General features: G+C 48.1%; 1 protein-coding gene across 2 annotated transcripts in view; it reads right to left on the bottom strand.

Moving 5' to 3' along the window:
• Positions 1–7,846: 7,846 nt before the first annotated feature.
• PTDSS2 (phosphatidylserine synthase 2) overlaps positions 7,847–24,470 on the bottom strand; it is a 59,683-nt gene continuing 43,059 nt past the window's right edge. For both annotated transcript variants that reach the window (XM_066583212.1, XM_066583213.1), the window contains exons 5-12: positions 24,045–24,179; positions 17,217–17,267; positions 16,922–17,035; positions 15,011–15,129; positions 14,802–14,916; positions 13,100–13,245; positions 9,865–10,050; positions 7,847–8,464 (exon numbers count right to left, since the gene is read on the bottom strand). In XM_066583212.1, the coding sequence (XP_066439309.1) occupies positions 8,338–8,464; positions 9,865–10,050; positions 13,100–13,245; positions 14,802–14,916; positions 15,011–15,129; positions 16,922–17,035; positions 17,217–17,267; positions 24,045–24,179 (993 nt within the window). In that variant the 3' untranslated portion in view covers positions 7,847–8,337. The remainder of the gene's footprint in view (positions 8,465–9,864; positions 10,051–13,099; positions 13,246–14,801; positions 14,917–15,010; positions 15,130–16,921; positions 17,036–17,216; positions 17,268–24,044; positions 24,180–24,470) is intronic.

Genomic DNA, 24,470 nt, shown 5'->3' with positions numbered 1-24,470 from the left:
CAGAAGGATGGGAGGACGATGTCTTCATTAAGATGGAAATCGGACACCACTTTCGGTAGGAACTCTGGTACCCGTCTTAGAACAACCTTGTCCTGGTGGAAAGTCAGAAAGGGTGGCTCAACTGACAACGCAGCCGATTCGGATACCCTGCGTATCGAGGTGTTCGCCACAAGGAAGATCACCTTCCAACACAAAAGCCGCAGCGGTATCTCCCTGGGTAGTTCAAAAGGATGCGATTGTAATGCATCCAACACCAAGCTGAGGTCCCATGCGGGCGTAGGTGACCGGAACGGGGGAGCAGCATGGGCAACCCCCTGAAGGAACGTCCGGACCGCCAACCTCATGGCTATTGGCCTCTGAAAAAGGACTGAGAGAGCAATACCTGGCCTTCAATGAGCTTAGCTTTAGTCCCAATTACAGCCCCGTCTGCAGAAAAGCAAGGATGTTGGCCAATGAAAACCACATTGGGTGGAAGTGGCGTTCCTCGCACCAGCCAAACAAGCGTTTCCAAACACGATGGTAAATCCTTGATGACGCCAGCTTCCTTGCTTGTATCATCGTCCAAATAACCCCTTCCGTAAACCCCTGTTTCCTCAGTATCGCGGTCTCAACAGCCAAGCCGTTAAATGAAGAGACCCTAAATTCGGGTGGAAGAGGGGTCCTTGTGACAGCAGGTCCTCTCGCCCTGGCAGGTGCCATGGTACGTCGGCCAGAAGCTCTATGAGGTTCGTGTAACATGCCCGCCCTGGCCAATCCGGTGCTACTAGAATTACCGGGCGCCCCTCCTTCCTGATCTTCCCAAGTACCCTCGGAATAAGAGGGAAGGGTGGGAACACGTATGGAAAGCGGAAGCCTGACCATGGGATCACTAGTGCATCTACTGCTACCGCCTGAGGGTCCCGGGACCTGGCCACAAATGGTTGTATTCTGTGATTGAACCTGGACGCCATCATATCCACATCTGGACGCTCCCAGTGACGACAGATCGCCAGGAAAACATCCGGGTGCAGCTCCCATTCTCCGGGATCCACTGTCTCCTGACTGAGAAAATCTGCCACCCAATTTTCTACGCCCGGTATGTATACCGCCGATAGTTTGCTGGTGCGATTCCGCCCAGCTTAGTATCCTGGACACCTCAACCATCGCCCTTGCGCTTCGCGTGCCCCCTTGATCGTTAATGTAGGTGACCGCTGTTGCATTGTCCGGTTGAACCCGCACGTCCTTGCCTCTGAGGAGCGTCCCGAAGTGCCGCAGTGATAGCCGGATCGCCCGCAATTCCAAGATGTTGATTGGAAGTATGGCCTCGCTCTGGGACCACACCCACTGGGTGGACAAACCTCCCAGAGTACATCCCCAGCCGTGAAGACTGGCGTCCGTGGTCAGTACCGTCCACTGGCCCAGGAGCAGCGACCGACCTCCCTGAACTCTGTTGGGGTCCAACCACCACTGTAGAGAGGCTCGAACCCGAGGCGACACCACAATCCGCTGGTCCAGTGCAAGTATCGATCTGTCCCAATGCGACAGGATGAATTGCTGGAAAATCTGCGAGTGGAACTGTGCGAACGGAATTGCTTCGAAAGAAGCCACCATCAGACCTAACACCCTCATGCAATGCCTGATGGATACCGGCTTTCTTAGCAGCAGGGACGGCACGCTCCTGGCCAACACTTCCCCTTTTGACTAGGACATGCACATCTGATGCTTCCCTGTGTCGAATACCATCCCTAGGAACTCCAGCTTCTGCGTCGGAACTAGGCATGATTTGCTGCGGTTGACTATCCATCCGAATTCTGCCAGAGTCTGCAACGTAATGTGAAGACTCTAAGTTGCTGTCTCAACATGGCGCCTTTATTAGAATATCGTCCAGGTAGGGGATGGCAACCACCCTCCTTGCATGAAGCACTGCCATCACCGTCGCAAGCACCTTTGTAAACACTCTCGGTGACGTTGATATCCCGAAAGGTAGGGCCGCAAGCTGGTAATGGTTCCCCTGGACTTTGAAACGCATGAAGCGCTGATGGGATTCGCGAATCGGAATATGTAGATAAGCGTCTCTGATGTCCACCGACGAAAGAAACTCCCCTGGTTCCATAGAGGCAATCACCGATCTGAGGGATTCCATGTGGAAATGTTTTGTCCTGATGTAGTGATTTAGTCGCCTCAAATCGAGGACCGGTCTGACCCTGCCGTCCTTTTTGGGGACTACGAACAGGTTTGAATAAAAACCCCATCCGTGCTGACAGGATAAAACTGGCACCACTACACCCTGGGCAGGTGCTCAATCGCCAGGTGAAACTGCGCCGTTCTTTCCGGGGCCCTTGGAACCCTGGACCTAAAAAAACAATCCTGCAGAAAGAAAGCGAATTTGATGGCGTAGCCGGATGAAATGATCTCCTGCACCCAGGAATCTGACACGCGCGCCAGCCATATGTCCCTGAAGAGGGAAAGTCTGCCCCCCCCCCACCCTGTTGAGAACCAGCGGGGGCTGACCCTCATGCTGATACCTTTGTCCCCGCGGCCTTTGGCGCCCTAGATCGAGACCGCCAGGCTGGCCTGGTCTTGAAGGAAGGGCCCCCTCTTTTGTTCTGGCGGGACTTTCCTCATCTGCGACCATTGCCCCGCTGCGGCCCATGACCCGAACCGGCGAAAAGACCGAAAAAAGGACCTCTTTCTCGGCGGAACCCTCTCTCCTCTTCCCGAACTCTGAGGAAGGCAGGTGCTCTTACCGCCTGTCGCGTACCTGATCAGCTCCTCCAACCTAGTCCCAAATAGTATATTGCCCTCAAAGGGGATCTTAGTCAAAACCGCTTTTGAAGATGTGTCAGCTAACCAGCCCTTTAGCCATAGGGTCTGGCGCGACGCCACTGAAGCCGCTGAGGCCCGGGCCATGAATTTTGCTGAGTCCAGATTCGCCGCACAGACAAACGTTCCAGCCTGAATAATGTTGTCTGTACCCTCCAGCCTCTTGTTGGCCGGCACGCCCACCAGGATATCCCTGCGTAGCTGCTTCGCCCATGCCACAGACGCCTTACTCACCCAAGCTGACGCAAAGGTGGGACGCAATGTGGTACAACCGCGACACAGGTGGATCCACTACCGGAGGTACTGACCATTTTCTAACAAGCTCCTCTGGGAAGGGGTACGTAACCTCCCAAGATTTACCCGGCAACCTAAAGCGCCTATCTGGCACCTCCCACTCCCTTTCTAGGACCTCCTCAAAGTTCTGATGGGGGGGAAAGACTTGACGCAGGCGCTTATGTCGCTTAAACGACACAGCTGCCCGCGGAAACTCCACGGGTTCCTCTGCTACCTGAAGCATTTCCTTCACTGCCACAACCAAGCTGTCGATCAATGGGGCCAGCTTAGAAACCTGCTCTTTGTCCAAATCGGAAGGAGATGACAAGCGCAAGCGTTCCCCCTCCGACCCGCTACTATCCCTGCTTGGGGAATGCGGCCGCTGCACCTGAGGCGTATACTGGGAGGCCGACGAACAGGAAGAACGCGGAGGAGCTGCCTGAGACCGGTAGCATCTCCCGACGTACCTAGATCGTCGGGAGGATTCCCTGGACCGATGGGACCTATGTGTGGACTCCCTGCTGCTGTGTGACCTATGTAAGGACTCCCCCGAGCGGCAGAACCTAGAGAACCTCCTGGAGCGATGAGACCTACGCATGGATTCGTTGTGGTTGCAGGATCTCCGTCTCTTATGCGACCTTCCTGTGACCGCTCAGGAGAAGAAGTCTCTGTGTCCGAGTGTAATCCACGCAATATTGCCGCAGACGTGCTGGCTAATCCAGAGACCGCCGCGGCAAGGGACCTCGCCCACTCAGGCTCGGCCGCCTGCTCCACAGGGGCGGTGGGGGAGGAGGGGGGGGGGCACAGACGTTTCTGGAGCCTGCCGAGCCGGGGTACAATTCACACAGCGGGGTTCCGCCTGACCGCACGGGAGCTTCGCATTACATAAGACGCAAGCATAGAATATTGCCCTTCCTCTAGCCTGACCGGAACCCTCTGGCCTGGGGTCAGACATGGCGTTATGCAAAGAAAGATGCGCACCCCGCACTGCTGCAAGTGGGTAACTGCAGGGGGGATATAGTACAGGGAAGAGCTGCCTCAGCAGAGCGTACCCTGTCCCACGGCTGTCACGTCCCAGCTGGAGCTCCTGGGTCGTAGGAAAGGCTCTTCTCCTACAGCCACTCGAGAGCACGCTGCCAGTACTCCTCCGCTTGCAAGCAGGAGAAATCGTCCCGGGGGACACAGCCCCTTCTGTGTAGTAGGCCGTGCCTTTTAAGCTTCCCACACCGCTAGGGTGGGCGTGGCTTTATTCCGGCTCCATGCTGCTCTACCCGGAAGTTCGCCGCAGCCGTTCTGCGTCCAGAAATGCCGCCAAGGCCCCGGACAGCCGCCCCTCCCCGGCGCTGACGCTCCGTGCTGCGGTCACCACTGACACCCACAGGCGCCGTCTCCCGCCCCGGGCATCCTACAGCCGCCGCTGCTCTGAACTATGCAGCGCTCCAGCCCGCTCAGCTCTGGACTGTGCTGCTGCCGTGCTCCCCGCTCTGGCGGCTGTAACACCGCTGCCACAGGTATGTCCCCTGACACAGCCGCCTGTCGCTCCGTAGTTCCTCTCAGTCCAAGGGCTGTAGCCGCTGATGCTCCCTTCGGGAGAACAATGGACCTCCGTGCCCAACAACCAGGGTGGGACTCAGGGCAAGGGGAATAAGGGGTACCTTCTCGGCGGAACCTTCTGACAGCTGTTATCACAGACCCGGGGAGGGAATTCTGGACACCAACCTCCCCTCTATCCGTCTGTACTCCAGCAGTGTTTCCCCCCTCGCTCGCCGTCACCAGGAGGGGAGGCACTCCAGAAGGGGAGAATCGTATTGCTGGCGGGCAAACGACTCCAATGCACAAGGGCAGGGTCGTGCCACCTTTTCTTCCTTGGGTTGGGCGCAGCCACGGGGTGGAGACACCATCTTTTGCGCCCTCCCCCGGGTTGCTCGGTTGAGTAATCAGTTACTCGACAAGACCAATGCTCGCTCGAGCATCAGCCTTAAACGAGTGTGCTCGCTCCCCCGTAGTAGGCACGAAGGCCTTTTTTTTTTTTTTTGCTTTAAAAGTAAAGTCAAACATTTCAATAGTAGACATTAATAAGTTTGCAAGATTCTTGTAGCCAAGCAGAGTAACTGTATATACAGCACATTACAAAACCTTAATTGTAGCAATTTGGTCACCGAGCCCAGATCTCCGATTACATGTGCAATATAGCCAATACTATGGCCACTTGTAAATGTACAAACCAATAGTTCAATAAAGCTTCAACACTTCAGGCTCATCACAGGACTTCAGATCAATCACGATTCAGACTCTTCTGTCCTACTTTCCAGACAGCTCTGTTCAAAAAGGTTGTTTGAGTTTGTAGAGTCCCATGACCATAGCGGCCAAAAGTTACACTTCATTGTCCGGAGCGACACCAAGGCCCATATTTATTAACACATGCTTGTCTATATACAACATACACCCAAGTAAAATACTCCTAATGTATTAAACTGCTCATGCCTTACCCATCTATGTACCTGAAATGATCACCCCAGCTAGTGCAGTTTTGCACTGTAGTTCACGTCAGTTTGTGCAGTAAATTCTGATAAATCTGTTGGATTACTGGCCCTTGTGCCCCCATATCAATCCCACCCACACTTTGTAAAATGGGGAGTATGAGGTTTAAAAGAAATCAATAAACAATCATTCTAATTTTTCACCCAAAATAACATGCTCCTTCTGGTACCCGCACCTTGATGACATCTACCATGAAGTCCATAGCTGGAAATACACAGTTTGGCAAGAGCGGGTGCTTTGATTGAAAAAAATTATGCAGGTCTACATATGACCCTTTAATCCTTTCGAATTGAGTCCAACATTCAGATTTCCCTACATAGGACTGATGTCAGGTGAGGTCCGACACGCCTCTAACACCAGGAAGGACAGAGCTCTGTTCTGCATAGTTTAATTCTATAGCTGGAGAACTGCCTCAGACATCAAAGCTCTGTTCTGTATAGTGTAATTCTATAGATGAAGAACTGCCTCAGACATCAGAGCTCTGTTCTGCCTAGTGTAATTCTATAGATGGAGAACTGCCTCAGACATCAGAGCTCTGTTCTGCCTAGTGTAATTCTATAGATGGAGAACTGCCTCAGACATCGGAGCTCTGTTCTGCATATACTATACTAATTTCTCTAGCGATATCTATTAAGATTATTCATTTCTGATTTCTCAGTTAGAGAGAACATGTATAGTCAGTGTAATATACATGTACTTTACAGGAGTACAAGTTTTCATCACGATGTGAAACTCACAACTTTCATGACAATCATTTTTGTGAGTTTGTCGAGTACTGTATTTTTGGTGTATAAGACGACCCCCAACTGTCGACTTATATGCCAAGAATATGCTTTAGAAAAAATACAAAAACCAATCAATACTTCCCTTTCCGCAACACTCTACAGCGCTGCTGCAGGCTATCGCGGGATAAAAGTTAGATCTACATGTACATTTAATAAATGTTGCTTCTGCTGTAGGATCATCTCTTACTTTAGGTTGATTTGTAACTTACAAAAATATATTAAACTGATCACTAGATGCTTCCCAAGAAGTAGTCAGCGGAGTAGGAATGCCGATCCCATAAGGCCCGCCCAGATTGGACTACCCTTCTTAGTATAGTAGTAAACCGCATACTCCAGCTCAGTAGACATCGTATACTTCCAGCTCTCAACATTGACTTTTGCATTACTTTTCCTAACTGAATGCCGGCCAATGACTGCAGCCGACGCTACACAAGACCCTTTGCGCCAAAGTTAGTTAGAGTGCAAAAAGTTAAAGGAGTTTTCCAGGCAGCGCTTGCAGTCAGAGCAGAGATACACCGTGGTCTGAGCAGAAGACGCTGCTCCGACCCCTGTGTAGTGGCTGCCGCTCGTAACTGCAAGCACAGCTCTAACTGAAATCAATGGGAGCTGTATTTGTAATGAGCTGCACCTGCAGTTACAAGCACTGCCCACTACACAGGGCAGTGGCTTCCACTCGACTGACAGCCAGCACTGCCTGGAAAACCCCTTTAACTTCCATTACCAAGCACAGCCTACAAGGGAGAGGAAACTGGAGAGGAGGCAGCGGTCCTGATACATTATAAACATCCTGTTTCTAAAGAGCTATGGATGAAAATATGACATCACTTCATGCCCAAACCATGGAACAAGTTGCATGTCCAGTTCCTAAAAAGGTCCATATTTTGGTTTGCATGTACCTCTATAGGTCCTACAGTGATACTGTAGGTCTTATAATGCTTCAAGGGGAAATCCCTCTAACATAGTAAGGGCTTATTCCCAAACCGCAAAGACTACTAACATATCTGTGTACCTCCATATAAAGCTATAAAAAGGCACACATGGGTACAGTACAGACCCAAATAAGATATTTGGGGGGGTCAAATTAAGATTTCTACAGCAGGTAACCAATACAGTTGTGTGCAGAATAGAGATTGGTACCACGTTTTACCAGTAGACATTTCAACAAACTACTACAGAGAAACCTAGAGGATAAAGAAAAGGCTACAAGTTCCATAATCCCACAAACTCTGCACCATAACATACGAAAAGGTACAAAACTAATGGTTCTATCTCGAAATCCACTAACTGGCTCCAAGCTCTTCATCCAGCGAGTTCTCTTCATCCAATTATCACCCGAGGCACTTCTTAGATACCCATAAGGCACTGCTTCAGAGTGAATCGGTGGACTCCACCCTCCTATTAGATGGTCCAAGCGGTCACAACGGCTCACGACAGTAAAAAAAACGTGGTTTTAGAAAATTTATCTATCGTAACATACATTAAATTTGCTTCCTGAAACAAACACTGAATCTTTTGTTCATACTTATTAAAACATTAATGTCTTAGTAACTCAAGTCCTCAAATGATACGACCATTGTTTAAAAAAAAAAAAAAAGGAGCAAAAATACAGAATCCCACAAGTTACGCTTTAAAATTATTTGCTACATTTATAACATTAGTCTCTTCACTGCCAAAAGCTGCAAATCATAAGACGCAAGTTTGTCTCTTTTCCACGTGGTGCAAATCAGCAGGTTTGACCTTCAAAAGTTCCAGTTCCCATTCCAAAAAAGGGAAACAAAAAGTTTTTAAAAAAGTGAGCAAAAAACATGAGGTTTATGGGTTTCATTATTAAATAGCAGAAGTATCCAATACAATAAAATATAAAAAGTACAATTCGTGTTCAGTAGCGGTGGGTTGGGTTGGGGGGAAAGAACTTGAATGGTTGCTTCTGGAAAGCTCAGAGGTTTTTCTGTTTGGAAAAGTTCTTTTCGGAATTCGCCCCCCCGTTAACCTGTAACGCGTCTTCTTCGGGTCTGTATTCTTGTTTCTGACGGCGGATTTCTTTATAGCGCAATGTAATGTCTCTGTGGACGGGGCAAACAAAAATCATGAGGATGGTAAATATTATCGCCTTCACTATATGTCTTTTATACACACAAGATTGTACTTTAGCATAAAATATAGGTTGTCCAATTTACTGTGATATACACCAAATGGCCACTTTATTAGAGACACCCATCTACCCTGTTTCCCTGAAAATAAGACATAGCATGCTTTTACAGACTTTTTGAGGATGCAAAATAATTTTTCAGGCTTTTTGAGGATGCTTGAAATATAAGCCCTACTTCAAAATTAAGCCCTGCTAGCAGTTAATTAAAAAAGTCAATTTAAATAGTGTCCAGGCAGCTATACATGTAAAAAAGTTAAACCTTTTTGAACAAAAATTAATATAAGACGCTGTCTTATTTTCGGGGAAACGCGGTAGTAACGTGTTGGACCACCTTTGATCTTCAGAACCGCAGCAGTTGGTCATGGCACAGATTCCACTATTCTTCTATAGGATGGTTGACCCGTGCAGACAGGAAGCTTCTCGCTGTTGTCACAAATTAGATGGAGGTACTAACAGGAAGGGTTCATCGATCCATGCTGCTGGTGACAAATTCTGACGCTCCCATTAGTCTAGTTCTAGGAGAATCTGGATTTATCTGACTACGCAGTGTTTTTGCGCTACTCAGTGATCCAAGCCTTGTTGGAAGATGGTCAGATTGCTGGATTTTCCCACTCACATGACGGGACATGAGTCTGATATCAATTCAATCATGAAAGCCCAGGTATTTCTAATAAAAGCGGCCATTCTGTGTAATTTCAGCGCTCACCATGAGACAAACATCTGTTTATCTAGGCCGCCTGCACACAAATGGATTTGCATTGTGGAATCCGCAGTCGGCGTGCGCACAGCAGATCTGCAGCAAATACAGTCCATAGTCCGCTATGGGGGGGGGGATTTTTCCTGCACATTCGTGAAAACCAATTGCAGTTTCCACGAGCAGTGGGGGAAAAAAAAAAATATTATATAATATTAATAAATATATAATATTTACATAGGGACTACCTGCAGTACAGATGAAAAAAGAAAAAAAAAAAAGACAGGTATGCACAGATGCCAGCTGGGCACAGGGTCGGATTCTGCTGTGGGCTCCCGCATGCGGAATCCAACCAGTTCGTGTGCAGACGGCCTTGGGAGTTTCCAGGTGCAATAGGCCGTCACTATCATAATGCAGAGCGCCACAAAAGGTCGAGGTTGTTGTTGGCTTGACTATATTAGCACATTCCCCCAAGTCAGCCTTTCCCTGACTATTCTTCCCCCCATTGAAGCAATGAGACAATCAGAAACCAATCACCACCAAGGAACACCGAACACTGTTTTGGGTCCAAACCTATCCTTCGGCCTCACAAAAGTCAAGTGCCTACCGAATCTACTCACCTGCCAAAGAATCGCCATGCCGTCCACAATAAGACAAGGACAATCCCCAGAATCCAGCACTGCGCGACGTAGAACGGTAATGGTAGTGTTATAGTATAAGGATCGTACTTGACCACAATAAGAAACTCCGTTACGGTGATAGCAGCCACCATCCACGCCTGCTGGCCCAGCTTCTTGTGGAACTTCCTGAAGAGGAGGGAAAATATGGAAAATTCAGTTATTCTAATAATCTTTATTTGTATAGCGCCAACTTATTCGGCGGGGCTTATTTGGCAATCAACGAGTATTTCTCCCAAGTCAGCGGACATTCAACCATAACAATTTTTTGAAACCTGCAAAGTTCTATCGGTACCCAATTAGCAGACGAGGTACCCAATTAGCAGACGAAGCAAGATTCCAGCCTTGAACAAACAGAAGTTGTTCTACAGGTCGTCGCGAAAGATTTTCACACGGACACAAATTCTGGTTTTCACAAAGTTTTCTACTTCAGTAACCATAGAAACATATGACTAACAGATCTAAAAACACCGAAGTCCAATTCTAAGCATTTCATAGGTCTTTAAACTTTGTGACAAATACATCAAGTTTAGGCAAATATTTACCATTTTGACCCTTTTATTTTCTTCTTTTCAAGACTTCTGCAATTCGCCCCGCCATGCTGGATATCAGCCCCTGGACCAAATCCTGACTGATGGCAACCCATTCCTGCCTAATCAGTGCTGGAGTTGATCACAATTTCTGTGTTTGTTTGCCCGCCCGCTTTTTGTGGACTGACCACAGGTTCTCAATGGCATTGATATCTGGGGAGTTTCCTGGCCATGGACTCAAAATGTCAATGTTTTGTTCAATGAGCCCCTTAGCTATCACTTTTACCTTTTGACATGGTGCTCCATCATGCTGGAAAAAGCATTGTTCAGAGCCGCATTGCTTGGTTGGGAGAAGCTCTTGGAGGATGTGTAGATGCCATTCTCTATTCTTTTGGCCATGTTCTTAGGCAGCTAGCCCACTCCTTTGGATGAAAAGTAACCCCACACATGAATGGTCTTTGGATGATTTACTGTTGGCATCACATGGGACATAACCCAAACTGTCCAAAAGTGACTTGATCGGGACACCCTCTTCCTCCCCCCCCCCCCCCCCCGCGCCTTTGGTCTGCAAATGCACCAACACCCGCCTGCTGCCACTGCTGAGGAAGCTCAGCACTGATGTTTATCCGATCCTTTAGCAGAATCCTCTTCAGAAGGTTCTAGAACCAGTTGGATTTTCTTGGGAGCTCCTGAAGCCTCCTTCACAGAAACTGAACACTGATCCGATAAATGGTGAATACGGATTTTGTGATTTATTGCAATTTATCTCATTACTCCGCATAATAATCTAGAGTTAATGCAACTTCTCATTGTAAAAACGGAAGCAGCAAACTTTGGGGAAAATCAAAAATTGTGTCAGTCTTAAAACTTTTTGCAACGACTGTACTTCGAACGTCTGCAGCTCTGACTAGATCGCGGTTACATCCTTACTTCCGATCTCATCTTAAGAATCAAAGCTTGAAAAGAAGACCAAAAAAAAAAAAAAAGTGTCTGTAGCCAATAAAAGGGCAAGGGAATTGTCAAAAAAAGTCTAAGGGTGGAAACAATGCAAATAGTCTGCATTTACTGGTGGTTAAGAAGAGTACAGGCTGCCATAGGTAGCTGTATTCTGCTTAGAAACTTCCATGGCAGCAATAACACTCATCTACACAAAAGTTATTGATCTAATGTCACCACTTAGTGGTATTAACAAGGGTGAAATGCATACGATAAGGGTCAATGGAACGGTGCTCAACTGGTACAATAAAAACCAGCAGCTCACCATTACTCACCGGTAACAATAGGTTTTAATTTAAAGGGGCTCATCTAGTAATCGGCTATTCTAAAAAAAAAAAAAATAAATAAAAGCTCTATGCTGCCATCTAGTGTAGCTTAAGAGAATAACCACAGTAAGTCTAATGTCACAGACAGCATAACCTTCACCACGGTGTTTCTAGACTTTCACGTGTGCCCAGTGTGAACCTGATGTCATGTGTGAAGGGAATGGGGTGCCGATGGCAGACCTGCCAATTCTGGTGTTCTCCGGCAAATGCCAATGGAGCTGCACGGTGCTGGGCTGTGAGCACAAGTTCCATTACAGGTATTCGGGTTCTGATGACGCCCTCATTTGAGTCCGTTTTGGACAGTATTGTCAGAAACCTGCAGACCAGTAGTCCGCTGGAGGTCGTTCTTGAGGGCTCCGGCAGCGCTGCTCTTGTTTCACCGGTCCCGATTCTAGGTCGATGCACTTTTACGGCCCGTCCAGTCTTGTGTAATGGTCCGTCTGCTCCGACTGTGCTGGGAGACAGCACACCTTCTTGCAACGGCTGGTATGGATGTGCCATCCTGGAGAAGCGGGACAACCTGTCCAATCTGATTGGGCTGCATGCAGTACCTCATGCTGCCAGTAGTGATGAGGCAGAACTAGATAATAAAGTCAGCCAGGGAGGGCAAAAGTAATTGTCTGCTCACCACCTGCAAAACCATGCCCTTTTTGGTGCGTCTTGCTGTCACCTCTCCAGCGCACCCACTGTCACTTTCATTGGCAACAACGTGGGTGAAATTGATTCACAATGGCTTCTGCTTCCTAAAGTGGACAAGTTTATATCCCTGAAGTTGAAGTGACTTGGGGTTACATAGTGATACTTAAAAAGGGGTTGTCCGAGTTGTAATATTTCTCTAAACCCCGTTCCCAATGCACTAACATAATAAACCAACATATACCCTCCTCTGTGGGTCTCCCCTCTGAGGTCAGGTTTACAGGCTGCTGCAGCCCGTTTACGGGACCGCACAGGCTCTTCAGCCAAATTGTTGGTCTATTGCCGAGCTCAGTTATTGGCTGCAGCACCTGTGACATCCCATAAACCGGGCGGGACAACAGCCTTGACACAAACAAAGCGGCGGAGGACCGAGTGACACAGTAGGACTCAACGAGAGCGGGGTGAGGAGAGTATATGCTGGGGAACGGAGTTTAGAGAAATATTACAACTTGGACAACTTCTTTAAGTGTTCTCTGAACTTTGTTGAGCGCTGTAGCAGAATAGCCAATGAGTCAATGGGACTAGAAGAGTAAATCCATAGGTTCTCCTGGAAGCTGGAGGTTAGCAGAACAGAAGTTGGGTTTACTAGTTAGAACAACCTAGAGCGACAATAGAAGATTATTAACTTACAAGTCGTCCATGAAGTCATAGATCTCCCTCATGGCCACCCCGCCTACATTCACGAAGAACACCAGCCGCAGCAGCACTAGATAATGTTCTGGAGGCATCCACAGGACGAATTTGAGGTAAAAGGTGTTGAGTTCTGCAAGTAAAAACTGCGAGAAGAAATCCGGGATCGTTACTCATGAACACAAGGAGGTGGGACAGCACTAATAAAAACACACAATCAGCAAGATTAGCCAGATGGTTGTGAAGTATCGGAATCCGACCCGTTTACCCCCATAAAGTCTATCAATAATAGAAAATGACAATCTGCAAAAAAAAAAAGGCTTGGATGCAGATATGGGCTGAGTGTAATAACTGTACGGCTGCCGCAGAACACCGGAATTAGGCCAAGATTCAACTGGCAAAAATCATGAAAACTCCTCCTCATGGGAAGTGGGACACGTTAGGTTCCCATTCCCACCTGCATCTGGGCAAATGCACAAATGCAGGTGGGCCCCTAAGTGTACCTGGTACCTACCTTAATCCATCTGCCAGACCAAAATCCAACCACCAGTGAAGTGACCAGCAGGATTTGTTCTTCTATATTTAAAGGGGATGTCCAGGGTTAGAAAAATATGTCCTTCTTCCAAACACAACTCTTCCCCTTCTCCATATGGTTGTGTGTGGTTGAAGAGAGTGGGAGCTGAGCCGCAATACCACACAAAGCCATATGGACAAGAATGGCACTGCGTATGGATGAACGCAACCATGTTCTTCTATCCCTGGACATCCCCTTTAAGTAATGTTGTAAAACAGAAGTAAATGGCAGCTCTGCTACAATCGTCCCAGGAGTCTAACAAATATTTTCTTACTTTTTATGCCGATCAAGAAAAAAAATAGCTCCTGTTCAGCACCTCGGTGCGTATAAAAGCGGCTTATCCCCTCGCTCTGTGCAGAAGCGTGAACTTTTCTTCTACAACTTCACCGTCCGCAGTCGGACCTGCTGACAGCTGAGGCCACCTAGTGGGGGGACGCGGCTACCGCTACTGAAAGGCGGCTGCTTTACTGATGAGCCATCACATCTACGTCCTTTTACAGCGGCGGATGTTCGCACACTTGTTCCTGACTATTGCGCTCTGTAAGCGGGGGTGCAAATAAGCCAAAGATCATCATCTGGTCGCATCTTTCAAGTGGCAGCAAACACCAACGGTTGGCTCCCTGTGTAAGTAGAGGATGTGCATGGGGAGTTTGCATCGGGATGTGTGAGGCCCCTTTAACCACTTAATGCCCAGGGCACACATATACGTCATGGAGGTTCAGGTTTGTATGGAAGGGGATCGGGGTTGAGCCCCCCTCCATACAATGCGGGTGCTGGCTGTTTATTACAGCTGAAACCCACTGGCTCCGATCAGCAGCGCCACTGATCGCAGCTATTAACCCTTTAAAATGCTGGCAATTCTAACAGCGGCATTTAAATGCCCCGATCAGAAATTGGTGTGCCCGAACTGCCAAAGCAAGCAGATCGGTAACTCTAGCAGTTTGGGGCCTTCTTAAAGCCCCTAGGGGCTACCATTGCATTTAGTGTGGAAATATGCTATGGACACAGCAGCGCCGGCCCCATTGAAAGCAATGGGAGAAGCTTGTGATCCCCTGCTGCAGCTGTGTCCATAGCATGCTATGGGTGGTATTTGCTGTGGAACTCAAGACAGACGGTACAGATACTTACAACACATATAATGCCGCACACCGCTAGCCATCGGCGGAGGCTTGATGCCGGCTTCCATTCGAAGTTCACCCAGCTGTACGGTGTGAACTGGAAGGCTATTCTCTTCATTTTACCCCTGGGAGGTAAAGAACACAACGATACAATAGAATTAAGTTTTCCATGATGTCTTCAGGTCATCAGACAATGGGGGGGGGGGGGGGGGCACTCACCGGTATGTAGGAATGTTCCAGAGGCCCTGCCATTTGTACGGTTTCATGGAGAGCCACTTTAATGTCTTCATACCACAATAAATTCCAAATCCATTACACAGTAGGACATCCATAATCCACTGAGAGAGAAAAAAAAGTGTATAAAATATATTAATATTCAAAGCATTAGAAGGTATATAAGAAAAACCAGAAACTTAAAGGGAATTTAAACGGGCCGTCCAGATAAGACACAGCGGCCCGAGTGTTGTCCATCGCTGCGGATGGGAAGTCTTCTAGATTACAGATATCGATGACGGGAAACAGTTCTTTTACATGGGACAACCATCACCAGCCGGCCCAGTCAGTGACTAGTGGTGGAGCGGGCCGGGGATCGTTACTAGATGAGCGACGACCCGTTGGCACGGAACAATGACGCAGAAGACCAACGATGATTATTAGGTTTGCATGAAAGATCTGATCAGCGAATAATCACCAATGGACCGAAAATAGTTGTGTGTGAAGACATACAGCGATGGAAGACCCAACGAGAGTAATCATGCCGTGTAAAAGGGGCTTAAGTTATACAAGTACCTAACTGGCGTCGCCAAACTGTGAACCTACAATTAAATGTTCATGCAGGAATGTACTTTTGACTTCCACCACGAATTATCAGAAGAGTTAATCCGTGGGAAACTGTAGTCTGAAGTCATGGGGACCTTCGTCACTAGGACTACTTCTGGGATTGCAGCCAGTAGCCCAATCCTATAAAATAGCGGGTGTGCACACCTCTAAGAAAAATTAGAATGAAAGATCTACGACTGCCCGAGTGGCCAGCACCACCGCTTCCCATGCAGTGCCTGCCCCGATGTCGCTGTGCAGGTCCGCCATAGTCACATTTTTTTCTTGCACAGACTTGTGTAGGAGGAAGAATGTGTTGGCAGCCTGGTATCCTTACGGTCACAGCAGCAAAACCGCTAGTTAAAAAGGGACCCGTCACCTCCCTACAGAACCATGAACTAAGTAACGCCGATTCACACAGGCATATGCATATTTGAGACGTGTTTTGCGCATCAGGCTTTGTGTATATTTGTGCGCAACTGCTTTTTTTTTACTGTGTTTTTCGCATATCGAAAAAAACAAAACAAATAGCCACGTTCCTGGCCGTTCAAATGGGCGTTTAGTGTAATTCGTTCCATATGTCCCATTTCTGGAAAAATAGAATATGCTGCGCATTTTTTTGCACCTGCGAAAATTTGCGCTTCTGAATGAACCCGTTGAAATGAATGGGTTCTGGTCACTATGAATTGCGTACGCAAATACGGTCATGTGAATCCAGCCCTATGCTGTGGTTAGGGGAGGTGACAGGGAGCGGGTGATGTACTTTTTCATATTTCGCCCCCTCCCGCGGGATCCCCCCTCTGAATGAATCCCGTATGCGTGCTCTTCTAAAGACTTCTACCGGAGAACGCACGGGATTCCAAAGAGTTAGATTTTCATGTGCTTACGCGGGGGACACCACGGGAACCAGGGAGCAGTAATAATAATATTTAATTGGATAGCGCCATCTTTTTCCGGCTCCCCTAATAGCACCATAATTTAGTTCATTTTGCTCATAAGTGAAGGGTTCCCTTTATGTTTAGTGATTTAAAGGGCTTCTTCCGCCTTCTAGCAGCTTTCAGTCAGCGCCGTACATCGCACAGTGCTTGGTACTGCAGGCTGAGTTCCATTCACTTCAATAGGATTTAGCCTGCAGTACCAACCTGGGCCACTATGCAGTGTATGGAGCTGTCTGAAAACAACTAGAATTTGGAGAACTTCTTTAAGTAATAGTGCAAAATGGGTATATGAGCTCTGAATGAAATTGGTGGAGGAAATGTACAAATCATACCCATCACGTGGCTCCAAAACCACCAAAAAACACAAGTCACTTACATGATCCCACCAGCATTCACTGAAATTGGGCAGCTGATGCTCCAAGCTGTATTCCAGGAACTCGAACATAACGCTGATCATCATACACATCCACCAGTCTCTTATCATTAGTGTCTGAGGAGAAGGAGACGAAGAGGATGTAGACATGACGGAAGCCAACTCAACATTTACATAATGGGGCCGTTCTGTAGACGGAACCGCTAGAAAGTAGGAAATGCCATTTATACTTGAGGAAGGGGACATCCAAAGAGCGATGGGCAACGACCCCACTGTGCCAGGGCAAAGCAAGACTTACTTTTATATACCAGCCAAGGAAGTGCGCAGGTACGAAGCCGTCCATCTTGTCCTAGGGAAACACAAAAGACGACTTAGAACAATAGTAGCAGAACATAAATCCGCTAACTCAACACAAGTCAATAACAGCAGCTCTCCGCGTAGGAGGTTCTTGCGCAATGGAAATCCCTCTATAATGTCCGTACACCCCAATAGGGTGACAAACTGTGACCACGTTTCAGATTACTCCGCCCTGCCGTAAGCGGACAAGCTGGTAGGATTTAAAAGGGGTTGTCTGATTAGAATGTAACTTTTCAAAACCTGTGCCAAAAGGGTTAAAAATAAAAACAGGGGGTACTTGCCCCCAGCCCTGGCGATTCAGTGCGGCAGACCTGCAATTTCTCTGGTCTCTTGACAGTGGAAGTCAGGTGATTGACTCTTTGGCCCCTGATTGGCAGACGGCAATGTCTATTCTCCTGGCATTGGCATTTACATCCTGAATGCCATGATGCCAGGGCAGACCAGAGGAATCATGGGGCTGCCATGCTGGATCGTTAAGGAGGGAAGTACCCTTTGTTTCATTTTTTTATAACCCTTGTGTCTCCCATCCCGGCGTTAAAAAGCGCTGTCAAATGCTGTAGCATGCGTTCAAAAACGCCGCTTGAAAGCGACGTAAAAGGGCGCAGTTTCGAGCGGCGTTTATCTGAACGCATGTGTGAGTGGCCTTATGGTAGGTTCACACCTGCAGTGGTGGAAGGGCCTACTGAAAAGCCACAGCATTAACAGTACAGGCAACGGACTGGAGATCCCGACCGCACGCGGAGGACAAATTGCGCAGTATAAACAGGCTACGCTTCGGATTTAAATCTACAGCGAGCCGATTTACGCTACGGATCTTCATTGAGGATTTCATCCTTGCAAATGAGGATTCTGATGCGGATCCAAAGCAAAACCCACAGGACTGAGGGCAGCATGTGAACATACCCTTAAGGCCCAACGTCCGCGGGCAGGTAGGATGTGCGGAACCCGTACAAGACATCTGTGCGGGGGACCTGCAGATCAAGCCGCCCAAAGGAAAGCATGGGTGTCCGCAAATTAAGTTTAAGCGTGCGGATTTGTTTTTTGGACCTGTGGACATGAGGCCTAAAACCAACTACACACAGGTGAGTGCAATATCGGGCCAAGATGCGGCAAGTCTAAACATCGCATATGCATGCGTGTGTGTGTGTAATATATATCTCCATTCAAAAGAATTGGGAATTCGTATTCAGGTAAATTTCGCACGTCTCGCAACACGCCAAACTCGCGCGAACTTCTCGGCTGCATGAGACCGGCCAAAAGAAAAGGTTTGCCATCCCTTGTTGCTGATGGGTTTGGATCCCATTTTTAGCACTACACATACCCCTCCGGTACAGGCCCACATTGCGGCCGTCTAAAGGCACCCCTTCATTCGCCGCCCTCCCAATGCGGCAGCGGGCTTCTTGGTTTAGCAGTTTCTGTGTCATTTAGAGGCTTTAATCGGATCTGTTTTCTGACCACACAGACAGGAATAATCACCGACTCTGGTACAGATCGTCCCCCATCCAGGGAACCTGTCCCAGGAGAAATGGGGGTCTCCCGCCAGAAACAAAAATGTCTCCGCCAAGGTAAATCTGCAGAGGCACGTGGGGCGTCTGCGCTCTTCGTCGCGTTGCTTCCAGTAATGACCCCCCTCTTTCACTTGTCATTTTGTTGCTGGAGTTTAGAGAGATGACAAATCCTCTGCAATCCTCTGTAATCCGGCCGGGCTGTCTGCTATGGCTTCCAGATGTGGAATGTCACACGTGAGCCGCCGGCGCTGCCATTTATGTGCTACTTAAGTGTCTGAGGACACAGCAGAGATAACGAGGGGAAGGGTCGTTTAGCCAGGAGAAGCCGTGCATATTTTCCATCCACAGCTCATTCTACGTATGGGGAGGGGGGTAAGGCAATAGGAGCGATCATCAGGGGGCAGCTGGGGGCAGAGAGGGCTTCATAGCTGGGCAGCAGAAAAGATGTCAGCTTCGGCAGTCTGTACTGCCACATATAGTTATCAAAGGACCGTCACACTACATCCACCAGCGACATGGTGAACACATTCATGCACCATGAAGATCAGGATGAGCACGGCTAAATGAAGTCTTCTGGAAAAACCAGTAGCCACTGCAAGGCTTGCTGGGACTCCGGAGGCAGACCTGCACGAATTATCAGATTCTCACAGCAGTTGTCATATTAACCCTTTCCAATCTCTTTCCTTTACTCTTCTTCTGTCGTTATACAACGGCGCTATATGCTGGCTAAAGCCAGTACTGCATGAGGTGACACGTTGGATAAGCTCCGACAGCAAAGAGGCTGGCAATATACAGTAAGAGAACCCCGACGGACGTGTTCCAATATCAGAGCTGTACAGCCTTAAATCATAAGTTTTTCAGACGTTAGACAGTGGATTTGAAAGGGTTAAACGAGGTTACCTGAGACCGGAGAGTGCCTATAAAAGGCACACTTCTGTTTCATTCATTATGTAGCTAGCACTCCAGTATACACCGACTGTCAAACCCATCCCTGCCCGAGAAGGTGTTAGAATGGGAAGAAACTGTGATTGTAACATTGATACACAGTATCAGAGCAAAAGGAGCATTTATTGTGGAGATCTGACCCCTTGAAGGGAGGCTCTAGTACCCTGTTTTACCGCCTCTAGCTTGGATACAAGATGTGATATGGGTAGGCATGGAGGCTCTAGTACCCTGTTGTACCGCCTCTAGCTTGGATACAAGATGTGATATGGGTGGGCATGGAGGCTCTAGTACCCTGTTGTACCACCTCTAGCTTGGATACAAGATGTGATCTGGGTGGGCATGGAGTCTCTAGTACCCTGTTGTACCGCATCCAGCTTGGATGCAAGATGATATGGGGGGGAGGAAGGCTCTAGTATTCTGTTGTATCCAAGCTAGAGGCGGTACAAGATGTGATACGGACGAGCATGGAGTCTCTAGTACCCTGTTGTACTGCATCCAGCTTGGATACAAGATGTGATACGGATGGAGATGGAGGCTGTAGTAGCCTGTTGTGCCGCCTTCAGCCTGGATACAAGATGTGATACAGGAGGGCATGGAGGCTCTAGCACCTTGTTGTACTGCCTCTAGCTTGGCTGTAAGATGTGATACGGGCGGACATGGAAGCTCTAGTACCCTGTTGAGCCGCCTCTAGCTTGAAAAGAAGATATGATCCAGGTGGGCATGGAGACATACAGATTCTGTAAGGCAGTGGTCCCCAACCTTTTTGGCCCCAGGGAGCGGCTTCAAGCAAGACCATTTTTTCAAGGCCCGGCAGGGTGGGGCGGGACATGGGCGGGGCTTTGGTTATTTGGGGCGGGGTTATGAAGGGGGTTAGAGTTTAGTGCATACTTATTTAATTATGACATTTAGAATGTCCTGGCAGTACACACATAGGGCAGTATAATATACACTGACATCAGTGTGCGCCGGTTCAGTGGCAACAGCGCAATTACCAGCGGGGAGCTGCGGCACCCCAGCTGGCAATCGTTTCAGTGGTGAGCGGCGTCGGCACGCCACATAACACGAGGCAGCGGGCCGGATTCAGCCCGCGGGCCTTGTGTTTAGAACAAAAGTTCCCGGCGGTGCCGCGGACCGGCGCTAAACCCCTAATGGCCCAGCCCCGATCCGCGAACCGGTGGTTGGGGACCCCTGCTGTAAGTTATCCTGCGGCATATCAGACCACATTTGCTGTAAGTGAGCCTCTGGATCATACACCAGTTCACAGACAGTAAAACTGGCATTCCAGATGTTCCCCTATGTGTTCTATTGGTGATAAATCTGGCTCCTGTGACCCCCTTGTGTGTGCGGCCGAGCATTATCCTGCTGGGAAATACCTCTTAGAAGCCGCTATGAGAGGAACACATGTGGCTGCAGGATGTCCTGAACATATCGCTGAGCTGTCATTGTCCCTCGTACCACTACTAGGGGTGACCGACTGCTGTATGCGATGCCCCCAGAATATCACACCAGCAAGGGGCAGTGTGCCGCTCCACAGCAAAGGCAGGATTGAGGTGCTCACCCCGAGGTCTCCAGTCACGAACACAGCAGACGTCAGCGCACAAACTAAACCTGGATTTGTCACTGAAGACAACGCGGCCCTGTAACGATGGTGCCACCCGTTTCTATACATCTGACAAAGAAACAGTTGCGGCTGTTCTGACCAGACTGTTAGGTGGTGTTGGCACCAGTGGATGCGTTAGCACCAGTGAATGTGTGAGGGCACACAAGGCAACCGGGCTCTGGATGATCCCTTCTACTGTCGAGGGCATCTTGAGGCCAGTCACGTTATGTGTGTGCATCCACTGGTACCAGCACCTTTTAACAGTCTGGTCAGAATGGCCCCGGCAGGGGGCAATTTACCGATATGCCCATCCAGCTTCTCACATCCCAATAATGCGCCCCTCTCAGACTCTGGTAACAGGCGAAATCACTTCTCTGCATTGTAGAGGCGTCTGGTGGTCAACAAGCTCCACACAAGCGGAAGAAGAGGTCACTGGACACAAGGAGCTGAACCACTCGCCATAATCTTTGAAAATTTCTGTAGAACTGGAAAAGTCCCAAAAGATTGGAAAAGGGCAAATGTTGTACCGATCAAAATAAAAACAAATAAATAAAAGGGGGGGGGAGGGGGGGGGAAGAAGGTGAACCCAGGAAACTACAGGCTTGTGAGCCTGACAATGTAGTAATTAACCAGAGTCAGCATGGGTTTGTTACAAACAAGTCATGCCAGACTAATCGAATTTCCTTCTATGACAGAATCACTGACTGGGTTGATCAGGAAAATACGGTAGATCTAGTATATCTTGACTTTAGTAAAGCATTTGACAAAGTATCTCCTACCATACTTTGACAATGCAACTGTTAGGTGGATTCACAACTGGTTGAGTGATCGTACCCAAAGGGTGGTCAAAAAAAAAAAAAAAAAAAGGCTGCACATCCAATTTGGTGCAACAGAAAAAATACAATTCTGGGATGTATGAAGAGAAGCATAGAGTCTAGATCATGTTAGGTCATTATGCCCCTCTACTCTGCCTTAAAGGGGTTGTCCCGTGACAAGTTAAGTTAAACACTTCTGTATGGCCATATACATGCACTTTGTAATATACATCGTGCATGAAATATGTGCCATACAGAAGTTATATACTCACCTTCCCTGCGCTGGCGTCCCCATGGTGCCGTCTAATTTCAGCATCTAATCGCCCGATCAGACGCGCTTGCGCAGAAGGGTCTTCTCCCTTCTGGTCGGTCCGGGCACGAGCGGCGTTCTGGCTCCGCCCACTTCTACGCGTCATCGCGTAGCTCCGCCCCATCATGTGTGCCGATTCCAGTCAATCAGGAGGCTGGAGTCGGCAATGGACCGCACAGAGCCCACGGTGCACCATGGGAGAAGACCCGCGGTGCATCGTGGGTGAAGATCCCGGCGGCCATCTTGGAGGAAAAGAAGGAAGAAGTTGCAGAGAGGGGATTCGGGTAAGTAAATCTTTTTTTTTAAATTTCAACACATCCCTTGGGTTTGTCCTGCGCTGAACAGGGGGCCTATGCAAAAAAAAAACAAAAAACCAAACCCGTTTCGACGCGGGACAACCCCTTTAAGCCAGACCTCATCTGGAATACTGTGTCCAGTTCTGGGCACACAGATTTTCAAAAGACGTAGACAAACCGGAGCAAGTTCAGAGAAGAGTTACCAAGATGGTGAGCGGTCTGCAAATCATGTCCTATGAGGAATGATTAAAGGATCTGGGAATGTTTAGCTAGCAAAAAAGAAGACCAAGAGGAGACTTAATAGCTGTCTACAAATATCTGAAGGGCTGTCACAGTGCAGAGGGATCAGCCCTATTCTCATCTGCACAAGGAAAGACTAGAAGCAATAGGATGAAACTGAAAGGGAGGAGACACAGATTAGATATTAGGAAGTGAGGGTGATGAATGAGTGGAACAGGTTGCCACAGGAGGTGGCAAGTTCTCCTTCAATGGGAGTCTTCAAACAGAGGCTGGACAAACATCTATCTGGGATGATTTAGTGAATCCTGCACTGAGCAGGGGGTTGGACCAGATGACCCTGCAGGTTCCTTCCAACTTTACCATTCTATGATTTCAATTAAGCCAACTGAAATATCAGTGCAGCACCCCCTCAGGTATCTCCAAAGTCCCATTGATAGTAAAGAATCAGCGTGCTTACACGACCAGCACTTCATTCAGTCTATTGCTCACTGCAAGAAGTGCACTAACCCCGTAGTGAAGATGAGGGACATGGTTCCCATTATCTTGGCATTGGCGGGAGGGGGGGTGGTCTCATCTAGGAGACTCACCCACTGATGAGCAAGTTATCCCCTATCCTGTGGTACAACCCCTTTAATGATAATTACAGTCACCTCCCAGTAGGCAGAGATAGTACAGTACTATCTAGTACTAACTAGGCTGCTCTGTAAGGCTTGACTAGGGGGGGGGGGACAGGATGTACAAAAACACCATCCAATGATAAAAAAAATTACATTAAAAAAGAAACAAAATGTGTGAAGTAAAGAATGGAAAAAGACATGCCGTTTTTTGAGCCAAAGCCAGACATGGATCCGGCAGGAAGGAGAAGTACAAGTCCTTTCTTTATACTTTCCATTCCCTTTGAAAGGACTTTGGCTCCAAAAAGGGCACAAAAAACTTAAACCAGTTATTCCAGACTAAAATATATTTTACTCTACATACAACTTATTTTTACAACTTTTTGCAGAAATTACCAGACGTACGTTTCATACAGATGCTTAAAGAGACAGAAGTCTTACCCATAGGTTGTGGTAGGGATCAGTCTTATTGTTCAGATCATATATAAGGCAGTTTCCGCCATAATCTCTTTCGGGTAGAGGGACTCCCAATTTGGGGTCTATATACTTCATGAACTGTCTTCCGTCATGTACGGTCTGCAAAGATCAGAGTCGTGTCAAAACCAAATCCATCATGTAATATTTTACATTCTCCAGGTATTCAGCATAAAAGCCCTACAATGTGGCCAACCGGACAGCAATACGGTCCCTTCATTTAGGCTTCCATCTACAAATAACCAGTGAAGGCACTGTAAGCGCTAGCAATTGATCTACCAGGGTCCTACAGCCGCAGACCTAGAGTAAAACTTATCCTTCAACTTTGTTGCCTTCTTCAAGCTTGCACGCATTTATACAAAGTTGCACAAAGGTTCCCGGTGTATGATAACT

This window comes from Eleutherodactylus coqui, chromosome 11, assembly GCF_035609145.1.
Source record: "Eleutherodactylus coqui strain aEleCoq1 chromosome 11, aEleCoq1.hap1, whole genome shotgun sequence".
Taxonomy (NCBI): Eukaryota; Metazoa; Chordata; class Amphibia; order Anura; family Eleutherodactylidae; genus Eleutherodactylus; species Eleutherodactylus coqui.
The sequence above is the reverse complement of the archived record's forward strand: the minus strand, read 5'-3'. Positions and strand labels throughout refer to the sequence as shown.